Source organism: Mustela putorius, unplaced genomic scaffold, assembly GCF_011764305.1.
Source record: "Mustela putorius furo isolate JIRA1106 unplaced genomic scaffold, ASM1176430v1.1 tig00000224_pilon_pilon_pilon, whole genome shotgun sequence".
NCBI lineage: Eukaryota > Metazoa > Chordata > Mammalia > Carnivora > Mustelidae > Mustela > Mustela putorius.
The window spans coordinates 24,178,474-24,199,317 of NW_025421321.1; the positions used below are offsets into that span (position 1 = coordinate 24,178,474).

The window sequence follows — 20,844 nt, forward strand, 5'->3', positions numbered from 1 at the left end:
ACAAATAAATAAATAAATAATCTTAAAAAAATAAAAAGAAAGAAAAAAGAAAAGAAAGAAGGAACGAACAAGCTATTTTCTTTCAGTAAGACTGTTAACAACCTACGGCCATGTCCACACACATAGCTTCCCCCCTTTCTGGGATTTTTAAATAGTTGGCTCAGGTACAGGTACAGTAGCAGGGATGTTTTTGCTTTTGGAAGAGTGTTGTTTTAGAGGACTTCTAAAGCCTTGTTCCACTCTGCGGGCATGTGGCTCCAGGATCCTGGATCTCAGCTGGTTTGAACAGATGAGAGCACTGCTCTGCTGGCCCAGAGGAGAAGGAGCTGATTTAGTGAGCATTTACAACATGCCAGGCCCCGAGCTTTGTGCTTCACCTCCTCATCCAGTGCTAGAGGGACCTTAGGTCAGTCTCTAAATGAATACAGTGTGGAGGGGGAGGGGGCAAGGACTGGCACAGCTGAGAGGTGCTTATCAGTACCCTGGAGGTGCCTGTTTTTGGGAGGCAGCACTTACCAGGTTATGGGCAGGGCTGTGGTGGTTGGGGAAGGGAGGAACAGGGAACCTGCTCCAGTGTCAGGCTCAACCATGTCAACTTCTTGGGAGCAGATGCAGACATGACTTGGCCTAAGGGGCAGAAATGCCCACTGCCATACGGGGCCAGAGAGCCTCCTACACCTGTGGTTGTCCTGGAGGCTGAGGCTGAGGCAGTGGCAGCTGCTACTGTTCTTTCTTGCAAAGAAGTAATAAGTGCTTTGTGGGATGAGTGGGGTTGAAGGTACAGAGATTTCTCCTCCTGCGGCCAGCATGTAGACCATTAGGATCCCAAAGCCTTTGATGTGAGCTAAGAGAGTAATAAATGAACAACACCCGCAACTCATGCGTGTCTCTCTGTCTGTCTGGGAAGTGCAGTTTGAGACACCACGGATATCCGCCAGTTCCTTTTGGTGGAAGCCCAGAATGTCTATACCAGGATTTCCCAGCCTGGGCACCACTGACATTTCGAGCTGGATGATTCCTTGTGGGGGCTGTCCGTGCACTGTAGGGTGTTTACCAGATCTCTGGCCTCTACCCACTAGATGCCAGTGGAGCACCCATCCCCCCCAGGCACAACAGTCAAAAATGTCACTAGACTGCTACATGTCCTGAGGGGAGATGAGAACCACTGGCCTAAATAACCAAATCAGGGGCGTCTGTGTGGCTCTGCCTTTGGCTCAGGTCATGGTCCCAGGGTCCTGGGATTGAGCCCTCATCGGGCTCTCTGCTCGGCAAGGAGCCTGCTTCCCTCTCTCTCTCTCTCTCTGCCTGTCTCTGCCTACTTGTGATGTCTGTCAAATAAATAAATAAACTCTTTTTAAAAAAAATAAATAAATAACCAAATCAGTATGGAGTTTGTAAGGGCTCCCATTTCTTGTTAATCAGATTTGCCTCATACGGGTAGAACTGGAAGTGGGCTCTCCTTTCTTGACTCCTCCCACCACTTCCTTACACAGTTCTGGCACAGTGACAGCAGCTCGGGCTTGGAAACATGCCTCTGGACTGTCTTCCATCGTCTGTGCCAACGGCCTCCTGCTCCTTCTCAGGCAGGCGTCTGGTTGTGAGTGCAGGGGTGATGTCATTGTGCCTTCCCAGGAAGGGTGGAACAAAGGACAGAGTCCCCAAGGACATGCTGCCTCATCCTCAGCTAGGCTGCTGGATAGATTTTTTTTTCTCTCCCTTTCTCGCTCTCTCTCTCCCTCTCTCTCTCGTTCAGGCCTCAGAAATGTTTTTCACCAAGCCATCCATTTCAAGAGGACACACTTAGCTGACTGGACTTTGTGTGTCACTGCTGAGCCCATTTCCTGCCCCTAGTGTGCCATGAGAGTGTTGGTTCTGGTCCAGTCCTTGGATGGAATCTTCCTTGCCTTTTCCAGCGCGTGGTGTGAGCTGGAAGAACTTAGGTCTTATGTGACTTCTTTGGCACGCTTACATGACCTGAGGCCTGCTCATAGCAGGAGTAAGGACAAGAAAGCAAGCTCTTGTTGCTCTCCTTTTATTTTTGTTCGGGTTCTTCTCTCCCTTCTTCCTGGAGTTTCTGGGGACCTGAGGAGCCCTCTTCACACAGATCCTCAGACTGTGTGGAACAGTTTTATTTCCCCTCACTGCTCTGCTCTACCAGTGGCCTCTCTGCCTCCTCCTGGGGGAGGAGAGTCAGGGCTAGGCTGTAACTCTCAGAACTGGGTGCTGGGGGAGTGCACTTACTGTCTTTGGAAATAGGTCTCTGGGATCCCCTCATAAAGGAGTCTGTTGATTCAGAACCCAAAAGGAGCCAGGAGTGTTTCTGTAATGTGAGATTCACCCAAAGGAGTGACAGTTGGCTGAGGAACACCTTTTGTGCTTGTATATTTAGAAATACCATAATCCAAGCAGATTTTTGTTTTGATCTCGTTCCCTTGATAGGCTGGGTGTGGTAGTGACTTTGAGCCCAAACCCTTTAATAAAAGCCTTGATACCCATCAAGGGCTTTATTAAAGACATTCCCGACTCCAGTGTAGCACATAAAATGTATTTTAAAAAATTAGTTGATCCTAAATACATCTGAACCAGGAGTTACTTGCCGTCTGTGAAGTGTACTTAGGAGAAGCTTAATATCTTTGTATTGTGTTCTGGACCTCCTCTTTCAAAACACCCAACTTTCAGCCAAAAAAACGCAGCTCCTTGTGTCAGTGTCATGAAGTTGCCGTCCATCATGATGATTGTGTGATTAATAATGCATGTGATCGTCTCTCTGTCACTTCTCATGATGTTACTGGTACAGCTCCTTTTTCATCCACACTGTGCCCCTTACTACCTATTTCTCGTTCCCTCAGTCCTGCCCATTTTGATCCTTTGTCTGTTTTGGGTTGGCCTTTGTCCCAAGGAAAGGCCCTCTTTTCCGCTGGACAGACTGTTTGTTTAGAAAAAGGCTGAGCTCACCACAGCAGGTGGCCAGCTGCCTTACCTGTCAGGCTCTCCACAGTATAGGCTCACCTGCTGTGGGCTCTGCCTGGCTCCCTCCCTGTGCTGGGGTAGCTGGAGGCTTCCTCAACACCTTCCAGGGAGACCTCCCATGATGCTCTGGCCCACCTGGGAGCCGGGGACCCCTGGGCCGCCAGTACATGCCTGTAAGCAAAGGTTGCTTTTGAGTTGTCACCTAGTAGTGGTGAAACACACAAAAAATTTTGGGGATCTGCTTTCTTTTTTATAGATGAATGTATAAGCTTTGGTGGGTTTGGGCTTAACACTGGAAGGAATAGATCTTGAAGGGTCTTTTGGCACACATTCATGCTAAAGAACCAGAAGTGGGGTGAATAGCTGACAAAGGGTGTATCTGTAGAAAACAGTGAGTACGAATGAGTACAGGGTACATTCTGTGTGTCCCTGTTGAAGGTTTCAGCAGCCTGCATTTAGAACATTGTTCAGAGGCAAGAAGTTTGTAAGCCTCTTTGTATGGATGTGAAAGGCCAGTTCTGGGCAGATCTGTCTAGAGTTTTAGGCTTTGAATTGGACAGAACTTGATCACTGATGCTTGAAAAACTATTGTTTCCTGGATGACTTCGTTATTCTGCTACCATACTTTAGATCATAAGCTGTCAGTTGCCTTTCAGTGAATGGTTAAAGTTTGGAGATCATAGCTATCCACCCATGTTATGGAAGGGGACCCTGAACCCAGTATTTCAGCACATTTTTGGCAAAACCTTGGGCCCAGGCTTTGCTCTCCTAGTGCCTAGCCGGATCTCTTTGCGTCTCACCGTGTTGCCTGCCATTTTCTCTGTTGTTCATGGGGGCATGGGACTTGGCAGGTAAGAGTGTCATTACAAATCAAGGTCATGGGGCGCCTCGGTGTCTCAGTTGTTAAGCATCTGCCTTAAGCTTGGGTCATGATTCAGACCCATGGGATAGAGCCCTGCATCAGGCTCCCTGCTTGGCAGGATGCCTGCTTTTCCCTCTCCCACTCTCCCCGATGGTGTTCTCTGTTCTCGCTGTGTCTCTGGCAAATAAATAAAATCTTTGGGGGCAAAAAAAAACAAATCGAGGTCATGAGTGAATCCATCTTCTGATCCTTTGTACATGAGGGAAGCAATTTCGTACTGTTTCCTTACCTTTTCTACCTTGCATCCCTCCATATACTGTGTACTTCCCTAACACATGCCTTTTGGAGGAATGATCATAGCTGCAACATATACATTAGAAACTACCAAACATTAGGCTGCTGGGCAGCGCTGTACAGGCCTCCCCTGTGATCTACTGTATCCTCTGGCCTCTTCATCAGAGAGCAAAGAAAATGGAATGAGTGAGAGCAAGGATATTCTCCTGGTGGTACGTCTAGGGGCCCGGATGTGTTCAAGGGTTCTATGGTTCCAATATTTTGAAGAGTTGATCATGCTTAAGAGGAGCTAATTTGAGGTCTCATTAGCGTGTAGTTTTCCTGTTCTTCCTTTGGGGTCTTGTGACCCCGCTAGCACATAGCTGCCACCGCCGTGCTGTAACTGATGATAAAGGGAGCTCTCTTCTGCTTGCAGATGAACGCGAAGCCGTGCAGAAGAAGACCTTCACCAAGTGGGTCAATTCCCACTTGGCCCGAGTGTCCTGCCGGATCACAGACCTGTACACTGACCTTCGAGATGGACGGATGCTCATCAAGCTGCTGGAAGTCCTCTCTGGAGAGAGGCTGGTAAGTGGGACTGTTTCTAAGTGACTTGCACCATAGGTCAGAGAATGTTTTTGAAAAATCAAGTGTGGGCTTCTTCCTGATGAATTTTGCAATTAATGATTGATGTTTTTGAGAAGGATGATCTTGATAAGTGAGATGAGCATGTTGGAAAAAGCTCCTGTGTTACCGTTGTGAGTGTATGTGATGTTCTTAAACTGTAATTAAACGGCCTCGTTCTGGTAGTTTGTGAAGTTACTACCCTTGGTCTGAAAGATCTTGGCTGGTGTCCCCAGACTCGGGCACTGGCTCCAAGATGAATCTCTCTCCCACGAGGTCATGGAATAATTTTAAATCTGTTTCTTACAGGTTCTCTGGAAAATCTGAGCTGCCGTACAAGGTGGCAAGAATTGAATTCAGTAGTCTCTGGTGTTTTTTGCCTTCTTCCTTGCATACTTTTAATTTTGGTGGTGGAGGAAGAGGCTGGTGTTTTGTCATCTCCTTGGAAACACAGAGCTTCTGATCAGTTCACTGTGTTGTTTTGGGCAGGGGAATTGCCAGCCTATGCTGAAAGTTCTGTCCCCATTCTGTTTCCCAGAGCTGTTGCGGCTGTCTCGGATGTGACTTTTGTATATGAACCTTAAGGCAGTCCCTGTAACTGACCCAACAGGTTTTGTCTGGTCTTGATTTGAAAATAGGTGCTAAATTGTACCAGAGCATATGTAGTTCCGTAGGTGGTAGTGGGACTGAGCCAAACGGTGACACCTAGGGATAGAGCCCCACATCTGTAGTGATATCACTGGGAAACTATGATGCCGCTGGTTGGCAGGACTGCCAGAAAGCCTTATTTTTAACTTGAGCTCCACCCTGTAACTCAACAGCCCCACAGGTCTGTATGCAGACAGACTGACACACCTTGCAATAGGGCCTAGCAACAGGGGCTGCCCTATTACTAGCCAACCAACAGAACCGCCTCTTCACCCTGGGTTAAAACAGAGTTTTCTCCCTCCCTGCCCCTCTGTTCATACAACCCCAAGATCCAGAGTCCTAGAAAAGTTGGTGAGGCCCCATCTCATCTCCAGTGAGTTTTGTCTCTGCTCTTGGTTCCCCAAGCATGCAGGTCTTATTACCTCATCCTCTTTGAGAGTTTTACATCAAGCTAAACAAACTAAAAAAATAAAGGAGGCTTATTCCCAAGACCATGGTGGCTGCCCTGAAGGTAGTTTTTTTTGTTTTGTTTTTTAAGATTTTATTTATTTATTTGGCAAGCAGAGATCACAAGTAGGCAGAGAGGCAGGCAGAGAGAGAGAGAAGAGGAAGTAGGCTCTCTGCTCAGCATCGAGCCCGATGTGAGGCTCAATCCCAGGATCCTATCATTTTTATTGCATTTTGATTTGTGGTATGCTTTTTTTGTTTTTTGTTTTTTTGTGTTTTTGTGTGTTGTTTTTTTTTTTTTTTTTTGAAGTGTGTCTTGTGTGAGAACCTAGGGTAAAATTATTGTGATATGTACCTTTAAATTTAATATTTAGGGGGGTATTTTGTTTGTTTTTTTGTTTTTATTTAAAGATTTTATTTTTAAGTAACCTCTACACCCAATGTGGGGCTCAAACATACAACCCCAAGATCCAGTTGCATGCTCTACCAACTGAGCCAACCAAGTGCCCCTAAATTTAATTTTTATAAGCAGACTTTTCCCCATACCTCTCAACTCCTTCTTTTATTCTTAAATGTTTAGTCTAGTGTGATTATTTACTGATTTTATTTTGCTTGTTTTTGAAAATGACTGAAAAAAATCATTTAAATGTCATGTGGTTTGAAATTAATTTGAACATTTATTTTGGTTCCAGTAGGGTCCAGTCTTCCAGGCTGTAGGGAGCAAAGTGTTCACCTTTGAAGGTCCATAATTCTTTAATATGAAGAAGATTGTGTCTTGAATAACATCCTCATAACAAGTGGGATCAGCCCCATTGCCTTTATTCTGAACAGGGTAACAAAAACTTCAGTAGGGAAAAAGACAGCAACTAGCAAAGCATAATTCTTAACTCATGTGCCGATCCCTCCCACTCCTTGCATTATTTGCTCTTTAAAAATATATATATATAGATATTTAAAAAAAATTTTAAGGCACCCAGAGACCTAGAAGAGTAGGGTGGAGAGGAACATAGGATGGGCGCCATCTCCAACCTCTTAGGCAGTGAGTGCCAGAAATTGTGTTTAACAATGACATACTACTTTGTGAACCCCCAAGTGCCTTAACTTCTTTCATTATTCATTTCGCACAGCCAACCCTGATTATAGGCAGTCTGATTAATGTTCTTATTCCAAAAATAAGGATACCATAGATAGTGACCTAAAGCTCTTATTCATTCAGATTGAAGATTTTCAGCCCCTTTAGCCCTGTGGTTTATTTTGTTCATGGAACTTTCTGGAGGGGGCTCAAACTATTCTCTGCTGTTGGGAGTGGAGGCTGCGGGAGCTCCAGTTAGAGACCATCCCTGTAGGAGATTACCTCCTTGAGGGTTTATCCCAAAGGATCCTTGCATATTCAGAGTATGAAACTAATGAGGCGGTTAGAGCTTCCAGGCCTGGGTAAATTCTTGTCCACAGCTAAATGCTTATGGTTGGATAGCATTCGGTCAGCTCTGGACTTTGTGCACCAGTGATCCCAGACCCTGTATGACATAAACATTTGCCTTTGTCTGGACCTGTGTCTCAGTATTTTAGCCCCATGCCTTGCCATCAGCTTGGCAGTGAATAACAGATGAATGTCTGAAGAACTAGAATATCTGTTTACTTTATTAATAAATTCTTGGAGTCGGGTAATCCTTTTTTACAGAGGAGGAAATTTGTCTGATTTTTATTAAGTTCAAAGAAACAGTAGCTTAATGACCCAAACAATTCCACCCTAACCCCATCCCCATCTCGGTAGAATTTGAGTCACATTTGAACACGTTTTAAGTAGGCATTTGGGTTATCAGTACACTCAATTCTGCTGTACTGGGAACGTCAGAAGACAAATCCCCTTCTGTGGTCCTGGCTTGGATAGGATCTGTGTCTGGAGATGTCCCTGTCTTTGCTTTAGATTATCTCTGTCTGTGGAGCAATGAGGAAACTTTGAGGCTGAGCCAGGAAGCTTTTCTCGTACTTGGGTGAGCTTGGGTTGTTGACTTTAAAAAAAAACCATTTTTCCCCCCATATCTTCCTCCGAAATTACAATGGACTATAATTATTCTTAAAGGTGCTGCTTTAAAATTCCCTTAAAAAATATAGACCCACCCTTAACTTCCGCGTCAACTGAGCAGATCAAAGCTGTGACCACAGAACCTGTGTCAGTTACTTCATCATTGGTCCCACCCAGATCCCAGGGCCTTGGAATAATACTGGCTTGGACTTTGGGGGTGAGTTGGAGCCCACAGGTCACAACCCAGGTTTGAGGCTTGCCTGTGCCTGCCCCCTTTCCTTTATGGGCCTCAGAAGTGAAGAATGGTTCTAAGTAAGGCCACCAGTTTTCTGCCTTGTTCCTGCCAGATAGAGCACTCACCTCTGACCCAGAGAGGACAAGGTTTTCTGAATACTCTACCCTCCCCCCAGAGCACTTACCTCTGACCCAGAGAAGACAAGGTTTTCTGAACACTCTGCCCTTCTGCCCAGCTGCTGCCATTTCCAATTGCAGATGGCACTGGTTTTTGCTTGCCTATTGTTTTCCTGATACTCTGTCTTGCTCTGGTAATCAGCATCAAAGAAGAGAAATCAACAACAGGATTTTTCTTTTCTTTTCCACCATTAATGCCAAAACAGGCTGAGCTAGGTGGGGAAGATAGATTTACCATGAGATTTGTTAAGCCTTAAATCGCATTTTGAACTGCACTGGGGGAGTTTTACATAAAGCCTTTGTTAGGAGAGTCATACTGGCATGTATTGTTGAAATGGGGTTTTGTGAACTGGCCGCAGAGTCTACCTGTTGTTTGTCATATCATTTGTTTGGGAGAATTTTCTTTTGTTTTGAACAACCAGCCATGGAAGAACCCCCCACCCCCATTAAATTGCAGTCAAACTTAAATACAAAAAGTGAATTAATGGGGATAGATATGCACGATCAAGTACCAAGTGAATGGTCCCAGAGCCCTAGAGTTCAGAAGGGGCAATAAGCCTTCTGGATGGCAAGTGGGTGGGGTTTCAGCAGGATCCAAGACAGAGGTGTTCAGGTGTGGATGGTGGAGAAGATAAGGGTCAGACGTCTGTTCTGAGGGAGAGTAAGGAGCACATTTGGTGGTGGCTGTCAGGAAGGAACTGGGGTAGGAAAGTATCCCAGCTAAATTGGAGGTTTTTTGGAAAGAGTGATGATGGTAACTTGAGCATGTCTGCTTTTTTAGTATATACTTTCATGTCCACAATCTCACTGAGTTCTCACAGTCTAATGAGGTGGACAGTTAGACGTTATGGAAGAAATAGGCAGAGGTGACCAGGATCTTGCCCAGGGCCAGTGTCACTAGTAAGTCATAGAACCTGGACTCCAGTCCACTCTCCTGTTTGTTGGTGCCCTCCTTTCCTGCTGAGCCCTGCTGATGGAAAATATTTATTGGGAGAGGTCCCAGCCAGTGAAGGAAACAGGCAGGACCTAATGCAGCACAGTGTGCTACTATTTAATTTTAATTGGACATGGATTGTTTATACTCATTAATGATCAAAACTTGACTGGGGACTTAGTATGAAGTGAGTTTGGCTATGTATTGTACTAGAGGTGATTTTGAAATCAGTGCTTCTCATCCTACCATCTGAATTAAGTAGAGCCGTGTTGTAAGAGTGTGTGTGTGTGTGTGTGTCGTGTTCAAACTATTTTTGATTAAAAGGTAAAGATAAGCAAGTGTCTGTCACATTGGTATGTGGAGCCCAGTTAGTTTCTTTCCTCTTTAACGGAGCAAGGAATCAGTGGGCCTGTGAGAATTCACCTTGCACGTTAGTAAGCCTTCCGCTCTCCAACACATCCATTGTATTACATAGCTGGAAGTGACTTTCGTGACCACAGAGTTAGATCCATTCATTTCATAAGTACTGAGGGTCAGAGTAAGTGGCCAGCCAGGCCATCCAGCTAGTGCACAGCAGGTAGAATCCTAGAGTCAGCCTCTCTCACTTCCCAGGGCTGGTACTCTGTCACCCAGCAATCCTTGGAGAGCTCTTGCTCCAGGTAGCTTCAAGGTGACTTGGGACACACATGAAGAAAATCTGAGGCAGTGAGGGTACCAGGGTGGAACAGTGTGGCCCAGCCCCCAGGGAGCCTACCAAAATACCCTGCCAGACATCCTCCCCTGTGTCTTCCTTCTTTATTCAGGGAGGCGGCCAGATTGCTCTAGGAAACATCTGTGTTCTCCTTGCTGTCTCTAAGCTCTGACAGAAGCCCTGTCATTGTGATTACTCTGTAGTTCTGCAGATCCTGATACCCTGCAGGGGAGAAGAGACTCTGACTCAAGGATGGGCAGGCAGGGGAGGCAGAATGGTGGACCGAGAACCATCCAGTTCCTTTGTTGCTTTCTAAAGGCACTGGGTCTACTCGTGCGCATTTGCCCAAGGCCACACTGCTTCTCAGAGGCAGGGCTTGGACAAGTTGTTCTCATAAGCCATTGGAATCATGTCACCAGGAGCTAGAGGTGGTTCTTTAGCTCTGTAATTTCCATTCCTTCTTTGGAATCTGAAAATAGATGGGTCTGGGGTGAGGCCTAGGATAGAGCTGTGCTTGATAAAGATTTGGGACCAGAAGGGACCTTGGGAAGGGAAACAGGAAAAGTGCTTGCAAGAGCAGGGAAGCTTGTTAAAATGATTTAAGGAGGATTTGTAAAAATGGGCATTTCCTCAGAGGAGCAGTTCTGCTGCTGCCACCACAGCTGCCACTCATTTCTGCATCCAGCATGGGTCTGGGATGGAGCGTCTCTCCATGTGAATGCATTTCAGACTGCCCCATCGAATGGGACCTCCAGGACAGAAAGTCTCATGTTTTGGTGGGAATGCACCAGCATCACAGTGGAAATTTGACAGTAATCAATGGAGGGGGGACAGGAAATGCTCCTTTTCTTGGCAGAATCAGCTGCTCTTGGGGTGTTGCCCCGAGAAAGTGTTTATTACTAAGGACTGCACCCCTCCCCCTAGTTCCATTGTGTTTAGTTTTCTCCATTGTTAACTCTCTTTTCCTTTTAAGAGGATGGAAGTTTAGTAATATAAAAATAGCACTAAAAAAAAAGAAAAAGAAAACTATCTGCCAGGTGGAACTGAGTCTGTTTCCTTTCACGTGGAAATGTGCACCACTCTTGGTTCTTGCTGTAGCAGGAAGAACGTGAGCTCTGGAGTCCGTGCCCGCCACGCAGGGCCTAGCAGCATGGATTACTCCCATCCGTCCAACAGTGTTTGCTCAGTGAAGTGGTAGTTATTTGATGGTCTTTCTGTGAGGACCGAATGTGATGACCATCATCAAGCACCGTCACAAAGGTGAGGGCAGTCAGGGCAGACAAGAATGTTCAGATTTGGGGGCTCTGCCATTTTAATGACCAGTGTGTTTCAAGGTATAGTGCTGTGAGATCATTCATACTTCCTACAGTTAATTTCCTGTCATCATTGCTCCCTAAACTTGCCCAGCTCTTGTGCCCCAGAACAGGATAGAAGTGCTGAGGGCAAACCCAACAGGAGACCGGGCAGCTGCTACTCTTGAGTTGTCATCTTGGTTCTTACTCCCCCTCCTCCTGTGCCACTAGTGAGTCTTGTAACCTCACCATGTCTTGTCTCTTCTTTTGGCATAGAAGGCAGGAATGGGCCACTGCTGATGAGTGAGCTTCAACAGAGATGGAAGGTGGGGAAGGGGTTGAGAAACAAGAGGGCGGCAAAGTGAGTGAGGTGACAGGTGCACATGCTGTTGCCATGCACGACTTTGTCCGGTTTGAAGTAGTAGCTACAGCGCAGTATTCAGATTTAAAATATCTATAAATCATGTTTCTCAGACTTGTTTCCTAACAAGCTTTGAACCACAGAGTTCTTACTGTGTGTAAGCCCAAAATGTCGAAGTTTGGGTATTTTCACATCCTTTCCCCTCCGTCGGGACACCACCCAGCCACATTTTTCTCTACCACTTTTAATTTTCATTCGAGTCTAGAATTTAATTTGCGGGGGTTGGGATAGAAGAGTGGAGTTATCATCATCACTGTTTAGAGGCACGGTTGCTCCTGGTTTTGAGCTTCCCTTTCAATTGAAGTATATCAACTTCTCAGGTTCTTAGTGGGGAATTTTGTGTCTAGAGTCTAAATATTTCCTATTTTCTCCAGAGAGGTGTATTATATCTAAACACAGGGAGAGGTGGGAGCCCACCTTTTTCCTGTTTTAAGTAGAATTGTTGGGAGGAAAAGACTTGTGCCTTTGCTGGTAGAGAGCCATTTTGTGTGTTTGAGAACTCCATAATGATTAGTTTACCATTTCATTTATGTAACAGCCCTTTGAGATAATTGGTATTCTTACCAGTTTATGGGTAAACAATTGAGAAGTAAGGCACTGCTTTGCTAGAAAGTGGTGAAATTGTAACTTGAATATAGGCATTTCAGCAGCACAGTTGTTGTCCTCTGTGTTGAAGCATATTGCACAGGAGGGAGAATTACAAAAAAAAAAGGAGTGATTGCTGAAACCGTCCCTTTTTTATCCTGCCTTTTAGAAGTTCATGAGGTTTGTTTGGTTTTTTAACCATTTGAAGGAGTCTGATCATTTACCTGAAGAGGTTTGTCTAAATTCAACGCCCCCCCCCCCCCCCCCCCCCCCCGTCCCCGCTCCCCACCACCCGCACTTCCTTCCTGTGTCTCATGCCCTGATATTTCCAATGGTTGGTGCTTTTCAGGGATTTGAGTTGCATCTGGGTCTGCAGTGAACCATCCATATAGCTCATCTGGCATGGCCAGTCGCATCCCCTGGGGTCCCTGCGATGTGGCATTAAACCTATCAACCTGCAGGGAAATGGACCTTTATCACCATCCTGGCCCACTCACTCCTTGTACCCATATGGGTGTGGAAAGGAAGATAGGTTCCTCTGAGATGCTGTAGAGAGAGAGAATAGAGGCTTGGAAGGTCTTGTGCGTTTGTGATTGAGTTTTTCAAAATCGAGTCTGAAATAATAGTGGTTATACCTGATGGAGCTTGGGAAGAGACCAACAGTCCCCTTATCTACTCCCTGTTCCCTTCCTCCTCCCTGTAGCCCCTCCTGATTCCATCCACACTGTTTCTCTCAACCTCCATTAGAACATGACCTTTGCTGCCCCTTCGAGGCACACGTGGGGACCGTGCGCTACAGTTAGTAGAATGGCCTTGTCCTCATTGCTCTGCAGGCCTTGGCATCAAGACAGTTTGGGTTTGAAACAGCACATGTCAGTGGGCCCCTGTCTCCCTAGTCAGGTGTACAGTCATTGAAAAGGGATGAGAGGGAAAGGCCCTGGGACAGCTGGAAGCATGATCAGCCTGAGGTGCAGCCCAGGCTAGCAGGGGCTGTACTGAGAAATGAGAAGGCGGGAAGGCCAGTGCCAGGCGGTGGAGACATGAGCTTGCTCTAGACCCAGTAGATGATGGAGACCCACAGAGAATTTCCTGTGTGTGTGTGTGTGTGTGTGTGCGCGTGCGCCTTGATCTTTTGCTTTGTTTATTCAAAATGTTCACCTTCCCAGAGCTGCTTGGGTTGGATAGAACTGGGTAAAATGAAGAGACATTGGGGTATTCAAATTACATTGCTCTCATACTGCCCTTTCCTTTATCCTTCTCAGTGAGTCACACCCTTTCTCTCAGTCCTCCACATCACCCTCATGAAACTGCCACTTGGAAATTCTCATTTGGTAGTGTGTCCCCTTTTCATTTGGAGCCAGCCTTAGGAAACAACCCAGACCTGCAAGTAGCAAACCTATTTTTATGTTTCAAGCAGTCAGGAAAGTCTCAGGGGTGTTCTGCCATGCATCTGCAGAAAGCTCTGTGGGTGGCAGCAGCGGCTCTGAATCCTTCAGGGAGACTGGGTTCCTTTCTCTCTAACCTTCCAGCTTCTGTGCTCACGTATAAACTGTGTCCCTTGCATGACTGAAAAAACCTCTGAAGAGGGATCCCTGTCCCTTAAGTAACTTTCCTCTGGTAAGGATGTTAGGTAAACACTGTCCTTGTACTGAACGAGCACACACGTGTTTGAAGGTTTTGGTGTGGGGACGAGAGTGCTGCATGAACGGGCCCATTGGAGCTCTGGGCAGTAGCTCTCAGCCTGTCTGCACCCTTTTACATAGTCTGTTTCTGCCTTCTGCTCCCCCGATTCTAGCCTAAACCCACCAAGGGACGAATGCGCATCCACTGTCTGGAGAATGTGGACAAGGCCCTTCAGTTCCTGAAGGAGCAGAGAGTCCATCTTGAGAACATGGGCTCCCATGACATCGTGGATGGGAACCACAGGCTGACCCTCGGCCTCATCTGGACCATCATCCTGCGCTTCCAGGTAAGGGCATATGGCTGCAGGATTCACACTTCTTCCTGGGTACAGCATGCTAGTGAAATGGCATCCCAGAGTCAGGTGTGTGGAGCTGGGTATCCATTCAGCCCCCGTTGGCATTTGGCAGCTACCACATCCTCCCTTAGTTTTGCTGGCCCCTGAAAAGCGCCCCTGTTAGATAAGGGGGTTTCTGGGCTGCAGTCTGCCCACTACTCTAAAGGCCTGGTGTCTGCCCCTTGGCTTTCAGGAGCAAAGGTACGTCATTGGTGCTAGGTTGCTGGCACTAGACTGACTGAACTTTGCTGCACTGTAGCACATATCCTGGAGTATTTTTAGGGGAAGCTGTTGGATTATGACGGGGGTTGGGGGGGCTCCATTTTCACTTTCTCATTCTCCTTTGGATGTGAGGAAACAGTTTTCAGGGGAAGTGTGCAAGAGCCTTATGCTTGTTTGAATTGATGACAATTTTATGGGTTTGTTATACTCGAGGGGAAGGCTCTAAGTATAGAAGTACTCTAAGCCAGAAGGTACTCTCAAGGTCATTCTGTCTTCCTCAAAGTGAGGAAAGGAAGGAGCCTTATCCAGGATTACAGAACCAGTCAGGGCAGCAGTGCTTGCTTCTGACCCTTTAAGAGAGAGCTCAGAATTTCAGCCCTGTGGAGCACCTCTGGCCTGGTTACTGGCTCTTTCTCCAGGCAGTGCTTCCTGCTCCTGCTTTTCAATTAGAATTGAAATGCCGGAAACACTTCTTACCAAAGAGTCAGGTTACTCTGCAAACAAATGTCCTAACAGTCCTGTCTCCTGGGTGGCTCTGTTCTCTGTGCCTTTCCTTCCTGTTCCACCCCTTTGATATAAAGTCTGATTGATTTTTCTGGCTAAATAAAAGTCTCACCAAAAAAGGGCAGAAACGGAAATCAAATTTTAGCTCTTTGTATTCTTGGTAAAACTGAAGTCAGCCTGTAACCAATCGTTTTCTTTCCCATTTCCCCAGGGGAATGGGTTTGAGTTAACAGTGTTCTGGGTGGGTAGGTTGGGAGGAGGGGTGGGAGCTGAAACAGAGCTGTCCTGAGAAACTCCCTGAATGGGTGTGGTTCCGAAGCTGGGAGGTCCTCGGAGGACTGGGGAAAGCTTTTAGTAATTCAGAATCCCTGGGTGGCAGTTCCAGTGATTCCAGTTAAGTTCTGAAGAGGGAACCACTATTGAAGATGAAATCATGAATGGAGTTAATTATAACAATCAGTGACTCTATTTTACAAACAGAGCTCTTATGTAGGTTTCTGCCAGTTCCTAAATGATTTGAAAATGGAGTGAATACCATTAGTAGTAGGACCCTCCTTGAGCTTCCCCTCAGTTTTGTAAAGTAAAAAGCTCTCTTTCTCTTGCCTTTGGCCTGTAGTAATCAGAGCATGGAAGGGCATCCTGATGGTGGCCTCTTTTCACACCGGGTCATTGCCCACATTGGCGAGCTGGCACACGCAACCCTTTCCAAGATTCTCAGCATGAATTGGGTTGAGTCATTGACTAATTAGCTTCCTGACAGCTTGCCTTTTTCTGTAATTGAACTTGTAAATGCTGATAGGTACTTTCTCTTTCCTTTAAGGCAAGAAACATAGGCTGCTGATGTCACTGCATGGCCTGCAGTGTTGATGTCTTACATGACCTAGCTTCCTTCGTCCAGCAGCTGTATTAAATCCCTACTCATTCCACAGATAGGTACTGATTCTTCATCAGCCAAGTCCCAGCTCACTACCTGCTTCCTCTGTGAAGTTTCTCCACATTCCATCTCTCTTTCCTCCAGCTCCTGAATATACAGTTTTGCCTTACATTTCCAGTGCACACGTCTAGAGCTCTGAGGACATAGCCTGTCCTGTGTGTGCATAGGAGGAAGTATCCATTAAGTACTAATGGCGAAATTTAGGTTTCATTCTGCTCTCCTTTTAAGAGAAAATAAAGGATGTTGTGGGAAACTGGAAGGAAAGTCTTGCCTTGTGTAAATCCTTTCAGAAGGGTAGACTGTGTATAAATGACCAAGTCTGGAAATAGATTCCCCTCTTCACACAGAAGCATGAGAAGGTCGACAGGGGTTAATGTGTAGAATTCCATCTGCCTTTCCTGATGAGTCTGTGTCTTACCTCTTGAATAAGGTACTTTCACATTTACTTTCAGCACAAGAACTAACGATCCTAATAATAGAGTTTAGAGTTTATGCAGACTCACACTTCACATACTTAGCATGGTTAAAAAGGGGTAATTTTTTGTAGAAGTTATAATTATTTCAATTTCCAAGGGTTTTTCCCAGTTGAAAGTGTCTGCCTTTATAATCTTGTATTTATATATTTCATCCTTCTTCTAACTCTTTCCCAAAAAGAGTTCTGGAGCATGTCTTTAGATTAAATGGGAAGACCCATGACAGACCAGGGTAGGGAAGTTTGGTCTAGCTAGAGCTAAAAGATGACAGGTGGCCTTCTAGGCCAACACCATTTACCCCATCCCTGTCCCACATTATAGTATAATAGGTAAAAATCTAAAGACAAAAAGGTATTTAGAGCATTTGTCTAAAATCACATAACTGGTGGGGCGACCCGAAGCCAGAGTTAACATTTACATTAACATTTTAACAGAGTTAACATTTATGGGTTCCTTGTCATGAGCTCAGCACTTCATATTCTTTCTTTGTTCAAATGCACAGTAACACTGTGAGCCATTGTTGCTGTTGGCCATTCCTCAGGTGGGAAGCTGAGGAGCTGGCCTGGGGACACACAGTAGGTAGTGGAGCCTGGAAGGTCTTAGCCCCAGGCAGTGGTGATGTTGGTGCCAGTAGACCCAGCTCTGTTGCTTGCATGCTCTCCATGAGTGGCTTATGAATGAGACTGTCTTAGTCCATCCTAGCTGCTATAACAAAACACCATAGACAGGGTAGCTTACAAACAATAGAAATTCGTTTCCCATAGTTCTGGAGGCTAAGTCTGAGATCAAGCCAGCTTGGGCTGGCAAGACCCTGTTCTGGATGACAGACTTCTCAGTGTGCCCTCACGTGGTGGAAGATACTAAGGATCTCTCTGAAGCCTTTTTTTTTAATAAGGCACTAGTCCTGTTCATGAGGATCCTACTCTGTTAGGCCTCACCTCTTAATGCCATTACCTTTGGGAGTTAGGATTTCAACCTGAGAGTTTGGGGGAACCACAGACATTGGGACTATAGCACAGACCATGGAAGCCTACTGCAGTCATGCTTTTTTTGGGAATTTGGGTCAGTTTTTAGAAAAGATATATTGTATGCTGTCCTCATCAATGAGGGACATGCACCCTAGTGTGAAAAATACCTGGGGTCTGACAAGGAGCAGGGTATTTACAGTGAGCACTTGTGGTTGGAAAGGTGGGCTCTTTTGAGCTTAGAAGTGACCCCTAAAGGGGGGAGGGGTTCTGGGAAGTAGTGCAGCTAAGTATTCTTCACTTCCTCCTTATGTCTGCAAAGTAGAAAACCTGGTTGTTGTTTCAATGAGGTGAACCTTGAGGAAAGCAGTTTTCTTTGGCACAGTAGATAGGCTTTACAACTGGGCTGTGGCCTGAAGTGTACTCTTGATATATGTGTAGATCAGTTCTTCTGTGGCTGTTATTGGGCAGCTGACCCATCTCTTCATCTAATGCTTGTTCATAAATCTTAGATCCAGGATATCAGTGTAGAGACGGAAGACAACAAAGAGAAGAAGTCTGCCAAGGATGCATTGCTGTTGTGGTGCCAGATGAAGACAGCTGGGTGAGTATGAACTCCCTGGGGTTCCGGGGCCACTGCACCCAGGACAGCCCTGCTGTGGTCATCTCTTTGAGGTTTTGACAGCTATCTCCTCCACTCCTTCCATGGAGAAGTCTTGTTAACTCGTAAGCAGTAGGTAGCTGACATCTCTGCTCGCTGACAGCATGGGAGGAGTTCTGATTGACTCTCGGGACCTGTCAGCTCTACAGTCCGTTTCCCTCTCTTTATTAAGGCAGCTCCAGAGAACAGTGGATCTTGAATTTTAAAATCCTGAAACCCTATTTAAGAATCACATCCATGATACTTTAAAAAGCAAGTGGGTTTTCTCCGGCTTTTAATTTTTGCTGCTTTGGGGAAGCTTTGTGCAGTCAACTTAAGCGTAGTCTTTATACATTACCCGTCTCTGTTTTCCTTCCCTTTATTCCTCCTTTCAAATCTTAGTGAAAATACTCTTTTAGAGAACTGATCTGTTCTGTTACTCACTGAAATTGTTGGGTCTAGTATTTAGAACCGATTTTCTACCCGGTTAACTAGAGAGTTACTTAGACCTACTTTGAGGACAGTTAACAACTGTAATAGACATGATCAGTTAATGAAAAGTATGAAACTCATAAAGTGGGTATGCCTAATAAGGGCATCAACTTAGTTATAAGCCTTGAATCAACCACACATCCAAAGCCTGTAAACGGTATTGAATAGCTAAGTGAATAGGGTTGGTCTCCAACAGAGGGAAGTTGTTCAGGGAGATCCTTGGTATATAAAACTTCATTCAGCTCAGTGATGCAAGGAGGAAAGCTGAGTGTCTCATGAACAGGTAATCGTAGCTGCTTCCGTTCTCCCCAGAATTCAGATGTCCGTGACTGTGGGGTCCTAGTATCTTTGCTGGCAGAGGAGAAAGCCAGTGGAGGCAAAGAAGTCTCAGAGGTGTCTGGGCTGTGGTCACTTTTTCCTATGTAACCATGGTGTTTTAAATCTAAGACTCAGTTCACATCTTTTGTCTGATTGACTTACCGAGAAAGAAAAGCCACATGGATGTGGTTTTTGTTTTGTTTTGTTTTGTTTTGTTTTAATAGAAAGCTAAAGTCGAAGAAGTATTTGCTCTGACTTGATAGTCCTTTTGATACTTAATTGCCTCACATTTTTTCAGTACTGACAAGCTTTTTCATGAACACTGCACTTCGCAAAACTGTCCATCTTTATTTGGTAACTCTGTTATGCTTTGTCTTTGTAGGTACCCGAACGTCAACATTCACAATTTCACCACAAGCTGGCGGGATGGCATGGCCTTCAACGCACTGATACACAAACACCGGTAAGTCACCTCCTCATAAATCATACTAACAGTTTTCGGGTAGAATATTGACATTCTTCTGCCCCGATCTGGGTGACTTTTGACCCTCATATCCATTGCCTTAGATGTTGCACCACGGTGGGAATTCCTGCATTCCATGTGAGGAAAATATGAGAGAATATGTAAATTCTCCCAAACAAATCAGTTTGTCCGTTATCTTCTGTTCTCTGAATAAACTTGGCATGTTTGTTCAAAAATCAGATTTCATTGTTTGATGATTTATATTATAGAGTTTTACTTTGCTCAGTAAAGTGGTTTCTACCATTTCTGGAGTAATGCTGGTATGTCATTGGTCACATGTGTTCTTATGCCATGGTTTTTATCCTGTTCCGCTCTCATTCTGCATAGGCCTGACCTGATAGATTTTGACAAGCTAAAGAAATCCAATGCACACTACAATCTGCAGAATGCCTTCAACCTGGCAGAGCAGCACCTTGGCCTCACTAAACTGTTGGATCCAGAAGGTAAGGACTTGAGGGATGTAAGGTGAGACTTCCAACAGCATCTCTAGTAGTGAAGGGCTAGTAGAAAATCTGCTGTCGGTTTATTTGTGTAGTGTGCTTTGGGAATTGCTCAAGAGGAGCTTAATTTTGGTGTGGGAATTACTTGAGGATTTGTGCAAAGGATTATATTTGAAAAGGCCTTGAGAGTCAAGTATGATTTAAACATGTTGGGAAGTAGAGGGCTTGCTAGGCAGAGGCACTTGCCTGAGCAGAGGTGAAGAACCAGGAACGAGGAAGGTGTGTTTGGGGACTAACAGTTCACTGGGAATGGTGTTTAAAGTAATAATAGGAACTACCACTGGAAAGGTGGGTCGGGGCCTTATAGCTCAAAGTTTTTAAAGGTTATTCATCAGTCAGTGAAAGTTCTTAGCAGCTGTTCTCAATGAAGGGAACCTGCCATAGTCTCTCAGTGAATGCTTATTGACTGGCATTCTTGCCAAGGTGGCAGGCAGCCTTGGAATGAGTGGGTGCAGACCAGGGGGTTGGGGTGAGGGGCTTGTAGGAGGCTGTGCTCTGTTTGCTTTGAGTAAGAAGAGCTTAAGTGAGGAAGGTGCATCAGGAAATGGGAACATTTGGGTGAAAGAATTGGGACTCACAGTCCCTTCTTAGGGCTGACTGCCTGGAGGCTCAACATCTGAGCTCTGCCTGGATCGACTCTGAGTCCTTACAGCAGGACCCCAAAGCCTGACTGCAGGTGACATGGAGCTAGACCTGTGTGGGGCATTCCCTCAGCTTATAGCTCCCTTACTTAACAAAGTCCTAATTCCAGGCTTTTTGCCGGAGCTGTCATAGGTACTTTTTCTTATTCTGAAAAGCATTTGAAATATAAGAGGATTTGTTTGTAGTACGGAGCTTTGTAGATCACAGCTCATAGCTGTGAGCAAATACCAGAGAGAGAAAACTGTGAGTGAAAGTTTAAAGTTCTTATAAATATAGAACAGGAAGTTCAACTCCCCAAGGGCAGATCGAGGTCATGGGGCTGCCAAGCAGGCTTGCTGTTTTCCAGTGCATTAGATTCACTGATATGTTCACTATCCCAGAAGCTGAGATAAAATTATCTTTGTGCTAACGCATTAAATGATCTCTTAAT

The 20,844-nt window shown here is 45.5% G+C and overlaps 1 protein-coding gene across 6 annotated transcripts in view; it reads left to right on the top strand.

Annotated features, from left to right (window-relative positions):
- SPTBN1 (spectrin beta, non-erythrocytic 1) overlaps positions 1–20,844 on the top strand; it is a 197,006-nt gene that overhangs the window by 121,670 nt on the left and 54,492 nt on the right. For all 6 annotated transcript variants that reach the window (XM_004775675.3, XM_013047393.2, XM_004775676.3 and 3 more), the window contains 5 exons: positions 4,542–4,693; positions 13,980–14,153; positions 17,812–17,903; positions 19,132–19,212; positions 19,600–19,715. In XM_004775675.3, the coding sequence (XP_004775732.1) occupies positions 4,542–4,693; positions 13,980–14,153; positions 17,812–17,903; positions 19,132–19,212; positions 19,600–19,715 (615 nt within the window). The remainder of the gene's footprint in view (positions 1–4,541; positions 4,694–13,979; positions 14,154–17,811; positions 17,904–19,131; positions 19,213–19,599; positions 19,716–20,844) is intronic.